Here is a 20,369-nt window from a genome sequence, read left to right on the forward strand (position 1 = left end):
TGTTGAGCTTCAGAAACATGTTCCTCAGAACTCAGTTTCAGTGATCACCTCTGAACCAGTCTAGACTGAATCATTCTGATGTCACTTCCTCTTCTTTCTTTAAGTGCTGCTGCAAGACATTCAGCTCTATCTTTCAGTGAACACCAATATCTGTGCCCTTGTGACCCGACTGTGAGAGAAGATGAAGTGTGTTAAAGTCATTAGTTTATCAAAGTGGATTTCTGAACTAACCAGAATAAAGTTATGTGGACATGAATGAATCATTTCATTATTAGTTTATCTTTGCTGCTGTTCATCATCTCATTACAAGCTCATGAATCACCATATTTGTGAAAATATGGTGATTCGTCATAGTTATCTCAGGAAAGAGACATATTAAACAATTACAGAGGTTTAATTAAGAACATTAGTAGAAATCAATCAAAATGAACAAAGATGCTAAAAACAGGAATGAAAAGACAAGATATGAGAATCAGCAAATCATCTTCATCACACAGAACAGAGACACAGTTCTGCACTTCACAAGTTCAAAGTACAGTCTGACAAAGATGGACAATCGAGGTGTTAGTTCCTCTTTTCCTGGAAATCAGATAGATCTGTGAAGACAAAGACCTGTTATAATATTTGTACTTTAACACTCTAGCATTTACATATGCCAAAAGAAGCTTCCAGAAAGTGTGTACGTGCACAGCAGCTTTTTACAAAAACATACAAGTCAGCAACCAAGCCCTTCAAGGACTTTTCATAAGAAAAACAGTGTACATTTACCATAAAAACATAAAACAATAAATAATTACAATATATTTTACTAAATGATTGATTATATCTTATATATTTTTTTCAATCTGGATCCACCACTGCCATTGTCCAAACATAAATCTATTTGATGCTTTATTCATTCATAGATATTCATATTAATGCGGTTCAGCACACTTGCATTTCTAAGTTTGCACAAACATTGAAATCTGGAATATCTGTGTATTGAGGACATCTAAAACATACAACGATTCATGAATGAAAACATTCAAATGCACAAACATTGATGAATCTGTTGAGGTTTCAACACTGAATTCAAGTGAGAGACTGATGATGTGTGACAGTGATCATGTGATCATGAACCTTATGTAGGAGCTGCTGCTGTAGTTTGGCTTGATTTCTTCAACAGAATGAATCAATACTGAACTTAAGATGGACAATCACACTATTTTAGCTGCTGTACAGCCAAAATTATGTTCCCTCTATCTCTGTAAAGCTATACTTTGACACAATCTGCATTGTAAAAAGCGATATATATAATAAATAATGGTGACATGATGAGTCAAACGTACACAATACAGCTATTTATCTAGACCAACAACTTTTTACATGACCTGCAAATTACCACAATAGATAAATAACTAGGCGTGAGTACCACTTGGACAACTGACCTAAAAGAGCTGCGGTAGGAACGTTACCTTGTGCTCGTGAGACTGTGATATTCTGTGTAAACAGAAAAGAGGTGTGAAACATGGCTGGTTTATACTCACCTAAAACCCCCGAGTGAGAATGTGATTAAGAGATGATGAAAAGTCTGACTCTGGCTTAGAGAAAAGAGCACTGGCATGTCTATTTGGCAAAGTTTCTCCACGAGAATAAGAAGTATGTGAGAGATGAATTTTCGTTGAATAGTAACCGTGTATTCGGTTACATATTCCATAAACCGTCACGAGTCGTGACGCTCTACACCGCTGACAGTGCCGGTGAATTTATACCGGGAAGAGACCCCTGTCTGGTATTTCCTGATAAGGACTGGACTTTATTCTACACCTGTGTCTGGAAAGATCTGATTGACATTAGAGAAGAACCTTTGTATATCTCAGAGTGGGATGGGGTAACTATTAATCTTGGTCGGTAATCACTCTAAAAAGAAGCCTGATGAGTGCGTTAAAATATTCTGCTGCAAAAACAAGGCGAAGCTCAGCGATCGCTCAGGATTCATCCTATAAAAAGAGCATCAAACTATGTATGAAATGCAATTTTGTTCAAGTGGTGCAATCGGGGTCTGCTGGGTTGTCTTTTTTCAATCATAAACAAAATGTTCAAATGGTGTGACATGCGTGATGGATACAATAAAGTTAAAGTGCAGCTGTTCCCCCCTGAGAGATGTGCGCACAGCAGTACATACTCTTTACCGTCCCCGCCCATTCACTACGCCCACAAAGAGAGCGGTAAGTCAGCCCCACCCCACACAACATCTTTATAAGACATGTCTCAAGACGGTGCTCATGGCTTCAGCTACGGTGTCTCTTTTGACCCTGGTGTTGACCCACCTGATGACAACGTTACTGATACTGTTCTGACAGACGAACCTGAGGCATCTGATAAAGATAAACAATGGTTAGATAAATTCTGCAAAGGACTTGGATATCGCAACCTGAGTTTCCTAACTGGTCTGTGTGACACTGCCTCCACCTCAACTGAAAAGGGATTCGATGCCCCAGATGGATGCTTCACCGACCTCGGATTCAAAATCATAAAAGCTCTGATTGCTGTACTTCTGCAACATTTCATCAACGAAAAGCTAAAGGATGACTGTGAAGGCTGTGCGATAAATCATCCGAGCTAACTGTAACATTCATGCCTGTTTGAACCACCCGCATAGTTTTTCAACACCCACTTTGACGAGCTGACCTGCAAACTGTTTAAACCTGATCTACGAACCATCATAGCCTACGCCCTACATCAGTCTGGCTTAAAGTCTCATCCTACTGATTTGAAAGCCAGCATCGTGGAATGATTTAATAGAATGCTAAAAAGTTGAATGTGGCTATTTTTAACAGTTACAAATTCCCGCCATTACATAGACGTTTTACAAGATATTTTGCAGGGCTACAACACCAGTTATCACCGTAGTATTAGGATGAGACTGGTAGACGTCAACAAAGAAAATGAGGCACTGGTGTTTCAAAATCTGTATGGGGATATAAAGAAGAAAAATAATGAAAAAGCTGTATTTAAATATTAAGTCAGAGACGTCGTTTGAATTTCTAAAGTGAGAGGACCGTTCACCAAAGGATGTGAACGGAACTACACAGAAGAATTTTGATTATGATTATGACGGGGAGGTCATCGACTGAGTTTTTTCTGAAAAAGAGTTACAAAAAATAATCGTGAGGAAAAACAAAACTTTTAAGGTGGAAAAGATTTTAGGACAGAAAAAACAGGGGAGAGCCACACTTGTTTTATTGAAATGGTTAGGATGGTCATCTAAATTTTATAGATATTTAAACAAAAAAACTAGCAAACATCTTAAAATGCTTGAATGGATACAGGATAAGATCATTCGAGTAAAGGGGCTACCATGGGCGACAACGGATTCTACATTACGCTGCCATGCAACGCTTCTTTGTCGGTTTATCCGGAAAATCGTATCTCTAGTTACAGAACAATGCTAGCGAGACCTATCAACTTGAAAGGTAAATGGGAGGTCGCACTTGTTGAAACTGAATATCCTAGTTGGTACACCTTTAACAAGGAAGATGGAATTTTTTACTCTACACACCGCCCCCGCACCAGTTCCGAAACATACACAACCTAGATCTGACGAAAAACCGTTTAAAGAATTATCAGGGTTTTTTGTATCGAGAAAGGTACAAATAGACGGCGGGTACTATGAGAATGTTTGTGACGTGACCCAAGCGATAACTAATGTTCTCATACCGAGAACCAGTCTATTGACTCACAATACTTTAAAAAACAGTGTATCTGGTTGCGAGACCTAACATCTCAGTATCCTTCTTTGGGAAACTCACCACTATTTTAGGAATGAAGCTGGATGATCCTCTCGGCCGTTTTGCCTACCATCAAGTTGCTGATTTTACAAAGAGAGAAATTACATACGCACCTCATCAAGCCGATATCAACGCGGGTTTCTATATGATGTACGTCTACACTGACCTTATCCAATATCAATCGGTCGGTGATTCGATCAGTGATACGACAAACCGCATTACGCATCTGTCAACAAGAAACTCATCACAGATATTATCATTGAGCTGAAGGATGACCAAAACCATGAAATACCATTTTCTTATGGGAAAGTCATTGTAAAACTATACTTTAAACCGGCAAAACAATCCATTCCCCTCAGCGGGATGGATGCTACGGAATATGTTAACTACTACCAAAATCAGGTGGGTGGAGGTCTACCGGGATATTCTGGGGGAGGTGTTATGTATGGGGCAGGCCTAGGCGGTCTTTTCAGAGGATTGTTTAGGATGGCCATACCGCTGTTGAAGAGGGGGTTCAGTATTGCTAAACCCCAACTAAAATCGGCTGCTAAAAATATAGTATCCAATGTCGTCTCAAACACATTGTCAAAAAAGTATAATGATAACCCTAATTCTCAAGACGGATCAGGTTTGATGGTCATGGCATGTAAGAGAATGTCTAAACCGCCCGGTATAAGGAGCCCTGGTCATCCAATAAAGAAGAAAACAAAGCGTGGACCCAAGAGACATTCAGTCGTACGCAGAAAGCGTAAGAAGGCTGTAAAGTGTATTGGTTAAAAGAACCATATTCTAATATGGCATTACTCCATCGCATGTCAGGAGAGTGCATCAAGTCCAAGTTGGACTTATTTACGCTTCCTCTGATGCAGACAGTAATTGAGAAAAACTGTTATTTAGAAGTACCTCCTTTATCAGCTATATTGGACTTTTCACCTTTGGATTTTTTATAGCGGAGAATGGCGATGATTATGTTTACCTAAATAACACGCTGCTGTATCTACATCTTAAAATCACAAGACCTAATGGTGCCGATTTACTAGACGATGCCAAGGTCAGCCTGATAAATTACCGCATTAATTAAAAAAATCTATCATCCTGGCTATGGTTGATATGGTTGAATTTGGAGTTCCTAGCAGTCTACGTCAACGGGCAGCAATTCACCGCCAAACCGCTACAACCGAATTTTGAATCAAGGGTGGCGGTAAGAGAATTGTATCAGCTGGCGATGGCATCTGGAAGACATCTTAAAAAAAGTGCTCTCTATTGACAGGGATAACTTTCTGAATGGATACACTCTTTATGCCTTTAACCTGTTAACCTGTTAGCCAGCACCCCCGCTTTTGGAAAATCCCAAAAAATGACATACCCAAGCTAAAACAGATACAGTTCATGAACCCTCTGCACTAAAAGCATAAGTAAGGTCTCATTTGACACTTTGCAGTTTATGGTAAACTCATAATTAATATTGTCACAATGAAGAAAATAGTTTAAAATAGCTTTGAAATTTTGAAAAGTTATTAGAAATTTATTTTTATGAAATATATTTATGAAAATGAAAGTGAAGTTGGCCTTGTGGCAATCTAGAAATGCACTGCAGCTAAAGCCACATGTCTGACCATGTTATATTTCAAATCTGAAGATGATAGGTTTAAAACTCTGAGTTTTATTACATGTTTTTCAAGACCATGTCATGAGACTTTATTTAGAAAGGACTCTAAAATGTTAACTGATGTTTATTGTCATCTATTCAAGGGTATTGTCGATATTGTGTTTGTGGTGCTAACAGCCCCATTCAGTTTCAGTCTCCCCTGAACACATTCACACCTCTCCAGCCTGCTTATGGCTCTAATTATTATTTTCTTTTGTCTCTATTATAATTACTGATGTTCTATTCAAGATGATTTAATCCCTCATTTCATTCACCAAACTTCTCACTTCACCTTCTTTCAAACTGTATCTAATGCTCTTCTTGGAAAAAAAGAGAGAAAAAAAGTGAGCTTTACAATTCAAAATTATTTATTTGCATTAGCTCAGAACAGGTGCATCCCTGGGCTCGTTAGCATGTTAGCTTAGCACACCAACAAAACACGACAATTTATAAGATTAAAGCCACGTTTTTTCTCCAAACTTACTAGTCGATTGTTTTAAATAACCTTCTTTGATGTGATGTGGCTTTGGATCAAAAATCAGACAGAAAATATATCATTGTATGCTATTCTGCACAATGAGAAAAGCTATCTCGATTAGCATTGCATTATAAATATAATCTACTATTATGAATACCTGACATGGTGTGACGAACACAGATAAACCACATATCGTCACAATCGTATATTTATTACTTTCAAAAGTGACGTTCTGTATGTTTATATCAATGATTATAGCGATGTCTGGTAGCCTCTGTTAGTCCCGTGTATGTCATATGATTGCCTCTTGTTCATGATGTGTTATTTGTGGACTAGTGTGCACAGAGCGCCCTCCGGCTGCAGGTATGAGTTGAAAACACAGTAGTCAGTGTATACAGCGCTAATATGATGACAACAGTGCGTTTTGGATAAAAAATTAATAAATATTACTCCTCTGTATAGCAAATTGACATAAACGTAAGACAGTCCATCAATATTTCTCCAAATGTGCATGCTTTTAAGCAAAAAGCCCCGAGGGATGTTATTTTGTGGAGTTTTTTCATGATGATCGTACAGAGTTTTTTCTCAATGGCTGAGGCTGACGCTCATATTTCAATGAAAAGGTAACGACTCCATTTCTCATATTCATAACTCCTGACGCATATTAAAAATTACGGTCACTATACAATGTTGAGAGTAAAATAAAGATTAAAAATTGAAGCTCGAGTCTTAGATCTTTTTAATGATGTATAGTTTGTCAAGGTAATTACATTAAATCTAACAGTAAATTTTAGCTAATTTAAACAAAGAAGCTTCAGTGCGTCGGCGTGCCAGTACAGGTTAACAGGTTAAACTGGCACTGGGACATCGAGGCACCGAAGCTTCTTTGTTTAAATTAGCACAAATTTACTGTTAAATGTAATGTAATTACCTTGACAAACTATATCATTAAAAAGATATAAGACTCAAGCTTCAATTTTTAATCTTTATTTTACTCTCAACATCATATAGTGACCGTTATTTGTTAATATGCATCAGTAGTTATGAATATGAAAAACGAGTCGTTACCTTTTCATTGAGATATGAGTGTCAGCCTCAGCCATTGAGAAAAAAACTCTGTACGATCATCATGAAAAAACTTGATAAAATAACATCCCTCAGGGCTTTTAGCCTAAAAGCAGGCACATTTGGAGAAATATTGATGGATTCTCATACATTTATGTGAATAAAAATAAGTCATCGTTGTTTAGGCGTAGCTTTATGTATCAGTTTTAACAGCGGTAGATGTTTACAAAGTTTGGCATACATGATGACCAATCAGAGGTTGCCAACAACTGTAAATATAAACAATTTCAGCCCATTTTCCAACAGACTTTTTACAAAATAACTCTTCCCCGAAATTCAAGGTCCGCTGATTACAGCGGACAATGGATGCTGAAGTCTGAAATCAAAATCAGAAGCATCCCGAAGCCCCCTGTGCAGCATCGAATCAGTAGCCATAAGGAAGAGTTGTGAAATCGGACAAAAGTCGACGTTTATTATACACCACCTTAAACAACTGTTTTGTTGTGCAAAGTGAGAGTCTTCTTATCCCTCACAATGTTTTTGGTGTGGGCCAGGATCCATTGCGTGCTGTCAACCAGACCAATAAGACTCTCCAACCGAATAGCTTGGGAATTTTTAGCGTTATACCCTTTGCCTTCATACATATGTTACCTTTGGGGGTACGATACCCGTAAGATTTTGGTCTGCTAGAGTAAAATTCCGTAATATAATCTCTGTCGTCTACCTCATTTGTCAGCTCGCCCAAATGATCCCCCAGAGGTGGGTCCCAGTCACCCTCCCTAGATACGATAATAACGCTGTCTGTGTCTGAGTATAACAAACAGTCGCCAAGTTTGTCCATGAGTTCGTACAACTCCAAGCATGCGTGAGTCGTAGAAAATGCACAGACAAACACAGTAAGGTCACGAGCTTCATCTTCCGAACTTCATCTTTTGTGGTGCGATGCTGGACAAGAGCCACGTGGTCTGAGACGAATGTGAAATATGACAGCCTGACGGTTTCACCAAAAACAATTCTGGTGAAATGCTCGGGGTCTTTCACAATAGTAGTTAGAGGTAGATTCTCCCTCATAGAGATCCGTCCCCAAAGACTGTTCAACAATAACTTGTTGATATACCTCTGAGTGGGGTTGTGGGAGATCTTTTCGGGGTCGAGACAAATACCCTCTTTCTCATAATACTCACGAATGTAAGACTCTTTGTCAGCATCGGTGACAACGTTTGGTTGCCTGCTGTTTTTATGCTCAAACATAAAAAAGTCTTTACGCAATCGCAAAACAATGTATCCGACCTTTATGGAAAATGCCAAACTTCATCGATCTTGGCTACCACGTAACCCTTCTCTATGGCTTTTAAATGTTCGTGACTGACCCAACACCCCGTGAGTGCTCTCTCTTCATCCGTATGGCTACAGTTCATTGTCTGGTTTTGAACGTGAGCACATGTACGACATAACGGAAACATAAGTTTACCACCTCATCAGTAAGGGAAAACTGGGTGCAGTAATTTGCGGGACGATAAACGGTAGCTCTGATAAGACTGATAGTCTTATCAGATATATCCTTATAGGATAGCTTTTCCTAGCCTGGCAGAAGGAATATATAATCTGGTAAAATCCACGTAACTTATTTTCTCACAATCAACCATTTTGTGATAGAGTTTATAAGCATTAATATGTCTCCCAAACAACACATCTAGTAGTTTCAGTCTGTCAGGGGCTGAACAGGTATTCATAAAACCCATCATATAAGGGTCAGTTCACTTCATCTTTTCCCATTCACACTCCCAAAGAACCTCAATTTGCAAACCGTACACATACCGCAGAATATCAACCTTATTGTCAAATTGACTCCTGAGTATATAGGGCACTCCTGAAATGGGATGCGTCCGATGGGGTTCAAAGCGACATTTGTGACCATGATGTAAACATCTGTTGTACTTCACTGTGGTTTACAGCATGATGAATTTCCACATCTTGAATCTTTTTTACATACTCGAGCCATTCGTTTGAGTAGGTCTTACTCTGTCGGATGTATGCCTTATTGTGCGTCAAAGCCAGCCTATCTCTTTTGAGATAATGTGTTTTGGAGACACCCATACAGCACGATACATACAGAAGTGAAGCTGAATGGATCAAGTTTGGTACATCGATACATTTCATGCATGCTTCACGTAGCAAGACAACATCGTTCATGCCGTATTCACTCAACTCTTTCCTGAAGTTAAAATATTTACCTGAAGCGCTGGTGTACCAGGCATCAAACTTTACATCAGGGGTGGGCAAACTCGGTCCTGGAGGGCCACTGTCCTGCAGAGTTTTGCTCCAACCCTAATCAAACACACCTGAACCAGCTAATCAAGGTCTTCAGGATTACATACAGGTGAGTTTTATCAGTGTTGCAGCTAATCTCTGCAGGACAGTGGCCCTCCAGGACTGAGTTTGCCCACCCCTGCTTTACATGGTCTTTATCACACATGTTTTTGTAGTTGTAGAACTTTTTATCGGGGTAATGTCCTATATATTTCTCATTTTCCACGCTATTGAAAAGATGGGGAAAATATCCTTTTTCCGTAGTCATTAAGTTTAGTGCAGTGGGCATCTTAGACAGGGCTATTGGTATGAATGCGTAGCTGTCGATGTATCGCTGTGCAAAAGCTTCGTCGTACATGAAAATTAATTTACATCCTTGCATTATGACATCTAACACAATCCCCGCATTGCAGAAATACTTCAGAATTAGAAACGAATCAAATCTGGATGCACAATGAGCTATGAAGCAGTATCCTTTGTATCGCGGCTGTCTGAAGTGCGTGATTAACCATGCTATACAGTCAGGTCCTTCTGACACAAATTTCTCTCGAATAGACGAATTATACGAATAGAGACATACCGTTTTAGGGTGAGGTTCATTCATTCGTCCTGTAAAAAAAACACAATTTCAATGTCTAAAAGACTTTCAAATGAATTTAAATCACCAAAACCAATTTTGTCTTGAATTGTGAAGCCTGTGTCATTGTGGATGGACGTGGCCAGTCTTTCTAACTCATTCTCAGGCGATTGCGGATTGAGAAAATGCGCAAGGCAGATAGAGAAGCATAATTTATTTGATATATTCATTGGACAAAATAACAACATCTTTTTGCATTTGATGACCTGATCAAGTGCTAAATCCGTAAGTTTACGACGACCGGGGTCAGAGATGTCAAAGGTTACGATCAATCATCTTGACACAAGGTGCAGGGTATCACTACTAATGTTAATGATGTTTCACAAAGCCATCATGACAGATGTTACAGAGGTTGGATAACTTTCAGGTTTCTTGTCATATACTTAATGCAATTAATTACCAATAATTATTATTATCAAATTCTATGTCTCAACTTTACATAGAAAGTTGAATAATATTGAAACAATAGCAGTTCAACAATCATTTAAAAGTTTTGAAGTGCAAAGACAGTAAAACTACTAAAGTAAACCACCAAACAGTTTGATAGCTGATTCACCACAACAGTAAAATACCTAATACATGCCTCTAATCAGCACTTTTCCTACTTTTTTTTTTGTCATTTCTCCATTTCGTTCAGCTTCTTCTGAGTCTCTGTCAAGGTTGTGTCTAATGTGAAAAAATACAAAGACTCAGAGAATTTTTTTGGTGGTACAAATTACTTTTTTACCTGACCCTTTAACATATCTGAATCATGTCCATGATTTTGTGTTCACATAGCTAATGCGACTAAAGTCACCAAGTGTCATCCCACGTTAACACGTTAATCTAATTAATTCATTTTGTAATTAAAACATGCTTATGTGTGTAGTTATGTGTTTCATCTGAGATTGAAAGTCTAGTATTATACATTATATGACTGTGATTGACAGGCGATGGGCTCCACTTAGGACAAGATAAGATCAAGAGCATGAGTGAAGAACAGCCTTAAACCGATGCACTGTTTAATACACATCTTCAGAGATATGGTGGACATTTATATCAAATTTGCTCAAAACAAAGTTCAAAACAAAGTTATACGGAGCTACAGACACAAACCAGACAGGAGCAATCGATCCACCTGTGAAACCATTCAGCTGTTCAAGATCATTTGTGATGATTTCACATCTGAAAGAGAGGTGCTCGTTTTCTGTGTACACTGTGGAATTACAAATTTAAGAATCTGTTTAAAATCTGCGGATCCTACATCCTGACCATTTGGCAGGACAAGCTCAAGATACAGCAGTGCTTTTGTCTCTATGATAATGTAAAGGTATAGGTGATACTGCCAGACTGATTGGATTAGCACCTATGCATTTGAATGACACAGTTATGCTGATTAGATCATGGCTGGGAAATGTAGGCAATGATCTGATTCCTGTACTGCATTTGCATCCTTTTGTTTAGATTGTCCACACCTCTACTCTATGTATCCCTCCCCCTTGAATGTATATGAACTACCAAGTCACTGCCTTAGTTAGATTTTGGATGACCACAGCGACGCACAGCGTGTTTCTCAATAAAGAGTAACTTCTGCTTCAAGAGATCCCAAAGTCTCCTGGTCTATGCTTCTGAGATTTCCAACAGTTTTGGGGCCGTGACCCGGATAGAGCTTCTCATCTCAATCCAGATTGAAACTTCAAGCACAACAAAGATCTGATCCAAAAGAAGATCCAGGCTGAATTTTCCTGTACACCCAAGGGTTGGTGAGTGATACTCTATCCAAAAGAATCATTAAGACCAGTACAAAGTTGTTATCCTCTGCGCCGTCAGAGAGGAGTTAACAGACAGCTGTAGGGTTTGGTTAACTAAGTTATCCTCTAAAAATGTTCTTTTAGAGATGAAGTTTATCCTCTGTTTAGGCAGGGAAGTTTAGCATCACATGCTAATAATTAGGTATCCTCTGTTCAGGCAGGGAAGAATTAGTGTAAAGTGCTAATAATTTGTGTTGTCCTCTGTTTTATCAGGGAAGGTGGTGTGTTAACAGAATAGCCACCCTCTACTTTGCTAGAGAAGAAGGTTCATCCTCTGTTAACTCAGGGAAGGTTATAACTGTTACAGTGTCTTAGCAAGTTGGTTCTACTCTGCTCACCAGAGAAGGTTGAATACATTACGATGTGTATTAACTAGATTAACCTCTGCTCTGTCAGGGAAGTGTTGAAGTGTATTGTTGTGCCAGAAAGACATTACACAATGTTGAGAAAGAATGCTAGAAAAATTCCAACAACTGAGAAAGGTGGACTAGCTACCCCTTTATGGACAGATAGTGAGTTCAAATCATTGTTAGGAAAGCACATGGACTCAATAGTGACTGAGTCAGTCAGATTGGATTTGACAAAGAAATTTGGGATTCATCCAGAAAAAGTTTGGTCCATTGAAGAATGCAAAAAGGTACTTGGTGCTTGTATTCGGAAGAAAAATATGAAGGGCATTGTCTGCTGCCACAGAGAATTTACTCTATCCATTGCACAAGAACAAATCCAACGTATTGCTAAGTTAGAAGAGCAGAACAAACAGTTGCACACTCGAATGTCTCGTCTTACTCAGAAGTTGGGCCTTAACAAGGCATCAACCAAATGTGACTCAAAAGACCAACAGTCAGATGAAAGCTATCCTGAGATACAGTCTTTCTGTAGACTAGAGGGCAATAGCAATACTGGATTCATGGATAAAGATGTAAATGCAGTTGAAGTGTGTGGAGCGAGACAAAAGGCTCAGAGTAGGGCAAAAGGGGTTGACACAGTTCCATCTGTAACCCCCATACTGCAGTTACAAGCGGTCAGTACCACTATAGGTCCTGAAGACATAGAAAGAATTGCTGAGAATTTGCCATCAGTGCATAGAAACTTTTCTGAGTTTAGAACAGAGTTGTCCAGAAAAATGAAGCTCTATGATATGTCCCTAGCTGACGTCACCCAGCTAATGTCACAAATCCTGAAAGAGTCAGAATTCAATGATTTTGAAAGTGCTGTAAATAATTCTGAGTTTCAGCATTCCAGCAAAGGTGAATTGAGAGAAGGAGTTCTGAGAGTGTTACAGAACCTTGTTGGACCAAAGGTAGACTGGTCAAAGATCACTAGTTGTGTACAGACGAAGGATGAAACTGTAAGTGAGTACACTGAAAGATTTTGTCAGTTAGCTGCAGCATACAGTGGAATAGCTGACACTCCAGAGAAGGTGTTAGAGGATAATGGACCACTGGTCCGCATGTGGTTTGATGGGCTTTCATCAGAATACAGAAATGCATTGCCTTTCTTAGACCTCACATGGTCCAATGGAACCCTGCAAAACAGCTTGGATAGGTTAGCTATTTGGGAAAGAGACTCAGATGTCAAGACAAGAGTAAAGATTGCAGCAGCATCCTTTAAGGTCAACACAGAGAATCGACAGAAACGTAAACGTCCTAAGAGAGAAGGCAGTTGTCATTACTGTGGTAAACCTGGACATTGGATGAAAGAGTGTAGGAAAAACAAAAAGACATTAAAAGAAATGAACAGCTTTACTCAGCTCCTACTCAGTCTACTTGCTACACTGAAACTGCCCCTCCCCTCTTCTCCAAACTCTTGGAGCAACAGCTTGCTGACATGCTAACCATTTGGGCTGTGAGTGCTTAATTTCCCCAGTAATCTACTAGAAAGCTGAAAGACTCATTATGAACAAATGAAAGTTGACTGTCACTTCCACTATTTGGGGGACACTGGTTAAGTACACTCACAGCCTTAAATGTTATGCTGCAGCACACTCCATTCACTTGTCCATCCTCAATGGGTTATGATGTCTGCTATGACTGATGTTTCAATGGAAGATGGAGATGTAGCATCTTAAATTTGGAAATTAACTACAGGGAGAGAATAGGACACACAGACCAGTGAGGAGCCCAGGGAAGAACCGAAGTGCATAAGGTCTCGGGGGTTAACCCTGTGGTGAAGACTTCCTCATAGGTTTCCCCCTCTCTCAGTTTATCCCAACCTTACTGGTCTATAGGTGTCAAATTGATTAAGACTAGGTTAAGAAAAAGAAGAACAAAACCACTATACGATCACTAGAAGGTTATGATGATCAGAGTTAGACAGAAAAACTATACGATCATCAGAGGTGTAACATACTAAAGTCTATGCATGAATACTGCTGGTCTGCTGTCTCTTTGTTTTCTTGTGTGCAGGTCTGTGTATATGCCATGACGTCTCACAAGCAGCACCTGGTGTAAAGCATCACCTCAGATATCCATGAACAACCTTCATGATGACGGACTCATCAGAGCAACTCGGAGTTGCACGACGACAAATAATCATCTTGGGACAAACATGGAAATGGACTCTCCCGGGAACAGACTCCACAGCTATTCAGGCGCCATGGACTTTTAGGACTTCCACGCTTATGCTACATGGTTTTTCTGTGTCATCATGTAGTTAATACAACATGTTACCACCCTGCGTTGTATATGTGTGTCAACAGTATACTCAAGTTAAAGAACAACACTTATGTAAATGTTGGACACGACACAGAATAAGATGTATGTGCCTGTAACTGTTACAAGTTGCATGACTGGAAGATGGAACTTATGTTAACAAACATATGTTATAGAAGGGATTTAAGAAGGTTTAAATTTGTATTATGTGAGAGTTATTAGAACTCTCAAAGGGGGAACTGTGGAATTACAAATTTAAGAATCTGTTTAAAATCTGCGGATCCTACATCCTGACCATTTGGCAGGACAAGCTCAAGATACAGCAGTGCTTTTGTCTCTATGATAATGTAAAGGTATAGGTGATACTGCCAGACTGATTGGATTAGCACCTATGCATTTGAATGACACAGTTATGCTGATTAGATCATGGCTGGGAAATGTAGGCAATGATCTGATTCCTGTACTGCATTTGCATCCTTTTGTTTAGATTGTCCACACCTCTACTCTATGTATCCCTCCCCCTTGAATGTATATGAACTACCAAGTCACTGCCTTAGTTAGATTTTGGATGACCACAGCGACGCACAGTGTGTTTCTCAATAAAGAGTAACTTCTGCTTCAAGAGATCCCAAAGTCTCCTGGTCTATGCTTCTGAGATTTCCAACAACACCTTCATTCTGTGAATCACACATCTGAGAAATGATCGCAAGATCACATTTAGGATGGTTTGTGTGACACATTTTATAAATGAGGCCCATATTTGTGACAAACATCTCAGGAAAGAGACATATTAAACAATTACAGAGGTTTAATTAAGAAAATGAGTGGAAATCATTCAAAATGAACAAAGATGCTAAAAACAGGAATGAAAAGACAAGATATGAGAATCAGCAAATCATCTTCATCGCACAGAACAGAGAGAGGATTTTACAAACAGTCTGTCCATTACTGTATTTAATATTATATTTAAAGCAGTTTATATATGAAGCACAAGAAAATGACATTCAACACTGTAGGAAAATATCCATCAAACCATATAAATGAACATAAATCTGGCCTTTTATTTGTACAAGATATTTGAATCTAAACTCTGTTTTCTGAGAAGAAGAAAATCAAACAATGAACAATCCTCTGTGAGTTTTTGCTGTTTTAAATCTTGTTTCAGATGGTCTCCAAACTCAGCAGTATTTTATTGTAATATTGTAGGCATCTCTATTTCCTCTGGGTGCTGCGAGTCCTTCCTCCCTGCAAAATAAAAGCATTGACTGACCTCTCGTATGTGTTTTTACCATGATTGCAGATTGTTCCAGATCAGATGAGTGTGAATCATCAGATTGTGTGAAGCTCAAACTCACCAGCTCTTCTTGCACAGATGATCTGAAGAAGAATCACAGTAGGAGCAGCAAACACTGCCATCTCAACAATAATCACAATCACTGCAGGAAACATGTGTGGAAGAAGAAGAAGAAGAAGAAGAGAAACTGGACATGACTGAAGTCAAGGGGATTCAACTATGAACAGTTATTGATGAAGCATTTACAGACTGACTGATAGTTTAATGGTGTAAAGCTGTCAGTAGAAATGAACGTGTCGTACCTCTGAATAATGATCCAGCAGTCACACTGACTTCAGTTTCTGATGCTGTGTCAGCTGGACCTGTGGATCACATCTGTTAGTTCACTTCAACACATCATGACACATAGAAACATCATCATCATCATATATGAAGGAGTATATTTACTCTAGTATATGTACTCTTTACATTAGCTTTTAAGCTGACTTCCTGTTTGTGTGGAGAAAGTGAATGATTGAGGTCTTCAAAATACACCCTTTCTCAGTAATTGAACCACTGAAATAAGAAAGTCATGAATAAACACCTTGTTGTTCAGTAAATCCAGGTGTTTGAGCAGCTGCTGTCCCCTCAGAGTTTGGAGTATTTAATGACTTCTGATTCTCTGAACAAATGAAAGGATGGATTAATTAAAGCCAGTGTGAACCAGTGAAGTGAGAGACTGATGATGTGTGACAGTGATCATGTGATCATGAACCTTGTGTAGGAGCTGCTGCTGTAGTTTGGCTTGATTTCTTCTCAGAGTTTGAGCTGCTGACTGGAATCAGAAGATGAATGTTCAGATGTTCATCTGTAGGACATTAACATCAATTTGTTCTGAATGACATTATTAATCCTCATCTCTCTGTGTCACAGAGTCTTCAGAGTTATTGAGTTAATATAAGAAAGTCATGAATAAACACCTTGTTGTTCAGTAAATCCAGGTGTTTGAGCAGCTGCTGTCCCCTCAGAGTTTGGAGTATTTAATGTCTTCTGATTCTCTGTACAAATGAAAGGATGGATTAATTAAAGCCAGTGTGAACCAGTGAAGTGAGAGACTGATGATGTGTGACAGTGATCATGTAATCATGAACCTTGTGTAGGAGCTGCTGCTGTAGTTTGGCTTGATTTCTTCTCAGAGTTTGAGCTGCTGACTGGAATCAGAAGATGAATGTTCAGATGTTCATCTGTAGGACATTAACATCATATTTTACAGTAGTAATAGTTGTTTCTCACCTGAATACTTGACAGTGTATCTGACTGAGGTCTGGAGTTGATTTCTGAGAGTAAGCTGACATCTCCACTCTCTGTTGTCATCTTCATTCAGGAGTGTTGTAGTCAGAGTGATGATACAGTGATCTGATGAGAATAATATCTGATATCTGGAGTCTGTCTTCAGATCAACACCAGCCTGATTCACCCACAACAGATGAAGTCCCTCAGAACGGACCCAATAAACACAGGGGAATCCATCATATAAATCCAACTGGCAGGAGAGAGTCACAGAGCGACCTGAACTGATCTCAGTCTGTGAGGATGATGATGATGATGATGGAGACACTGAAACTGAACACAAGACACAAATCACAGACTCTTCAATCATCATGTGAGTTTAAAGGGAGAATCTGCTCTTTTTAAATTGATCACATAATCATAAACTCACCATGAAGAACATGCAGATAAACACCTGCATCAGTTCCTTGTTTTTGTCCATTCACATATTGTCTGCAGATGTAAAATCCATAATCTTCTTCTGTGACGTTCTTGATGTTCAGAGAGCAGTCAGACCCCAGACTCAGTCTCTCATGTCTCTCTGTGTCTTTATTCTTTATTCCTCCATCAATCAGGTCAATTGCTGAATGTCTGAATCTGTTATATTTCCATGTAGGTGATTTGCAGTCAGAAAGAGCATTATTACAGGGCAGACGGACATTTTCACCAGAACTGATGAACACATGATCATCATCCACTCCACTGGTACCTGAAACACAGTATACTTGAGTGATCATTATGATATATATTAATAAATGAAGACATGAAACATATCAGCATATAAATCAGTCAATTCAAGTCTTTTTCCCTCATGAACACAATCATCACAGTCTCTAGAATAAAGTGTTTGTCTTGATCATGTAGCTGTTGAAATCTCTGAATATGAAGATAATTGTTGATCATCAGATGTTTGAGTGACTCTATGTCCAGTATCAGGAATAATACAGTATGATCTGTATGTATCAATACACAACTCTGAGATCACAACGTGAATGTGTGCAAGAATAAACTGAGCATGTTCAAATCAACTCTTTCCAGACTGTAAAAAAATCTGTCATTTTCCTCTATTTTGAAAATCCTGTAAAATTACAGAAATAGAAAGTAAATTTACATATCCGCTGTAAAATAATGTGAAAAGCATGAAACTGTGAAATAAATAAAAAAATCTGAGTTACGTCACACATTACACCGCCATATTAGCAGGATACGCTATCCGTTGCCATGGTTACTTTGACAGCGAGACCGAGAGAAAGAGCAACTGAGAGAGAGAGCAGATTAATTTAATATATACATTTTGGGATACAGCACAGCTACACAGATACAGCCTGACTCGAATCGCGACGGAGGGCGGACTGACCAGACTGATATATTTTGTAGAAGATATATCAGTCTGGCCTTGCCAGGCAAGTCTACCTATATAATTCTGTTTATACATAACACATAATTACTCCTAAATAAACACAGTTAAGTCATATGAAATTGTGTTTATTTGACAAAAGATAAGGTGCACAAATATACAGAAATTTAATGTAAAAAACTATGTACCAGTCACAGGCACACTCACACAACAGCTGGGCTCATGTTTGTTCAAGCACAGCAAACAGTGACAAATTCTGTCCAGAAATGTTGTGTCTTCCCTCATGCTGATGGAGACTTTCGAATGTGATATCTTGTATTAGTTGCGCACAACACCAGTCTGTGCCCTTGCCTGGAGATTTGAAGGTCTTTCGATGAAAATCTCGAAACAAACAATCCACAATAGCAGCAACATGCTTTCCAAACCCTCCACAAAATGGTGGCGCACCGGTAAGATACCGCTTAAACCTCTCCTGGTCTGTCACCTGAACGTTGCTGTTACAGCTGAGATGACTGGAATCACTTGACCGTTAGGCCGTGTGTCCACCAAAGCGTTTTTATCCAGCTGAAAACGCTAGGCGCTCTGCTTCTGTGAGCGCTTGAGAGCGCTTCAGCTGTGCTGCGTTTTTTTTCAGTTGAGACGCTTTGAGGCTATGATAGGGAATATCCGCGGCACTGTTACTTATAACTGATTTTGCAGGTAATTTGATTTTGCAGGTAAAATAGACTAAAAATGTCGACACAATGTGGAGTATTGCTATGTGTGTTTGGAGACCAGCAATATTAATTTCTCATCCATTTTGTTCTGTTCTCTGCCTGTTGATGTCGTTGTACAGCAAGAGTGTTGTGACAGTTGGCCGGTGTTGTGTTTGTCCCGCCCCTCCTCCACTCTGATTGGACGGCTGGCTAATAAGTGGCAGTGATGAGCGCAGCGTTTTACTCAAAGTTGAACATTCTTCAACTCGAGGAGACCGGTAAAAAACGCAGAACTCTCAGAGCTTGAGCGTGAAGAAGACGCCAGCGCCTCTATAGAATGTTTTTTGGATCATAAATAAATATGTGAGATCTATCCGGATAAATGACTCAGCATAGCACATGATATAAAAACTATGGCCTGGTTTCACAGACAGGGCTTAGACTAACCCAGGATTAATTAGGCCTTAGTTCAATAAGGACATTTAAAGCTGCAGTCCGTAAGTTTTGCCTCTTTGTCACCATCTCTGTTTGAAACCTGTAATTGCAGTTATTTGTGGAATTATCATCTTTACGTGCGTTGAGGATTGGCACAGCTCGTCAGCGCGGATGAATCTAATGTTTGCTGTCAGTCACCACATCAGTGTGGATACTGTACTTCTCAATCACAGATTATACGTCTTGAAAGAATGAAGAATTTTCACCGGAGAATGTCATCTGAGCAAGTAACATGTCTGCCACTTTTGTTCTGACCAAGTGAGAAGAAAAGCAATAAGAAAATGCAGAAAAAAAAACAGTAATGTGAAATATTAATACAATATAAAATAATGGCTTTCTATTTGAATATACTTTAAAATATAATTAATTTCTGTGATGCAAAGCTGAATTTTCATCATCCATCCATTACTCAAAAAAATCTCAGTGTGGAAGAAAGACCAAAACATAAAGAAGAATATGCAAAAGTATCTGGGTTAATGTAGACGTAGATCCTCTGGCATTCACACTGTCTCTCTTGTAAATTCCCTCCACAAACATGTTCTGTGCCATTTTCCACTGTTCTGATATTTTTACTGTTAATTTATTAAAAGTAGAGAGTCTGTTTCATCACTCATGTTGTTTGTTTGACAGATGCCTTCTCAAGATAAACCCCAAGGGATGGAAAGCTGAGACTGTTCTTCAAGAAAGCAGATGACGGTCAGTCCACAGCATGTGTGTCAAACTCCGCTCCTGGAGGGACACTGTCCTGCAAAGTGCTCCAGCCCGCTCCAGAACACCTGCCTGGAAGTCTCTAGCAATCCTGAAGACATTGATTAGCTGGTTCAGATGTGTTTCATTAGTTCCTGTCCTCAGAGTTTAGCTCCATCCC

The 20,369-nt window shown here is 39.1% G+C and overlaps 2 protein-coding genes across 6 annotated transcripts in view; one reads left to right on the top strand and one right to left on the bottom strand.

The window, feature by feature from the left end:
• LOC125247003 overlaps positions 1 to 20,369 on the bottom strand; it is a 537,225-nt gene that overhangs the window by 452,216 nt on the left and 64,640 nt on the right. For 2 of the 5 annotated variants that reach the window (XM_048158171.1, XM_048158178.1), the window contains exons 2-7: positions 17,346 to 17,663; positions 16,919 to 17,248; positions 16,777 to 16,836; positions 16,606 to 16,683; positions 16,401 to 16,493; positions 16,230 to 16,307 (exon numbers count right to left, since the gene is read on the bottom strand). In XM_048158171.1, the coding sequence (XP_048014128.1) occupies positions 16,230 to 16,307; positions 16,401 to 16,493; positions 16,606 to 16,683; positions 16,777 to 16,836; positions 16,919 to 17,248; positions 17,346 to 17,663 (957 nt within the window). Of the gene's footprint in view, positions 1 to 15,440; positions 15,598 to 15,707; positions 15,789 to 15,948; positions 16,009 to 16,229; positions 16,308 to 16,400; positions 16,494 to 16,605; positions 16,684 to 16,776; positions 16,837 to 16,918; positions 17,249 to 17,345; positions 17,664 to 20,369 lie in introns of those variants that run through there. The other 3 variants (XM_048158191.1, XM_048158197.1, XM_048158183.1) reach the window with 3 other exon arrangements.
• LOC125247564 (CXADR-like membrane protein) overlaps positions 1 to 20,369 on the top strand; it is an 824,350-nt gene that overhangs the window by 335,339 nt on the left and 468,642 nt on the right. The window lies entirely within an intron of this gene.

Source organism: Megalobrama amblycephala, linkage group LG1 (genome assembly GCF_018812025.1).
Source record: "Megalobrama amblycephala isolate DHTTF-2021 linkage group LG1, ASM1881202v1, whole genome shotgun sequence".
Taxonomy (NCBI): Eukaryota; Metazoa; Chordata; class Actinopteri; order Cypriniformes; family Xenocyprididae; genus Megalobrama; species Megalobrama amblycephala.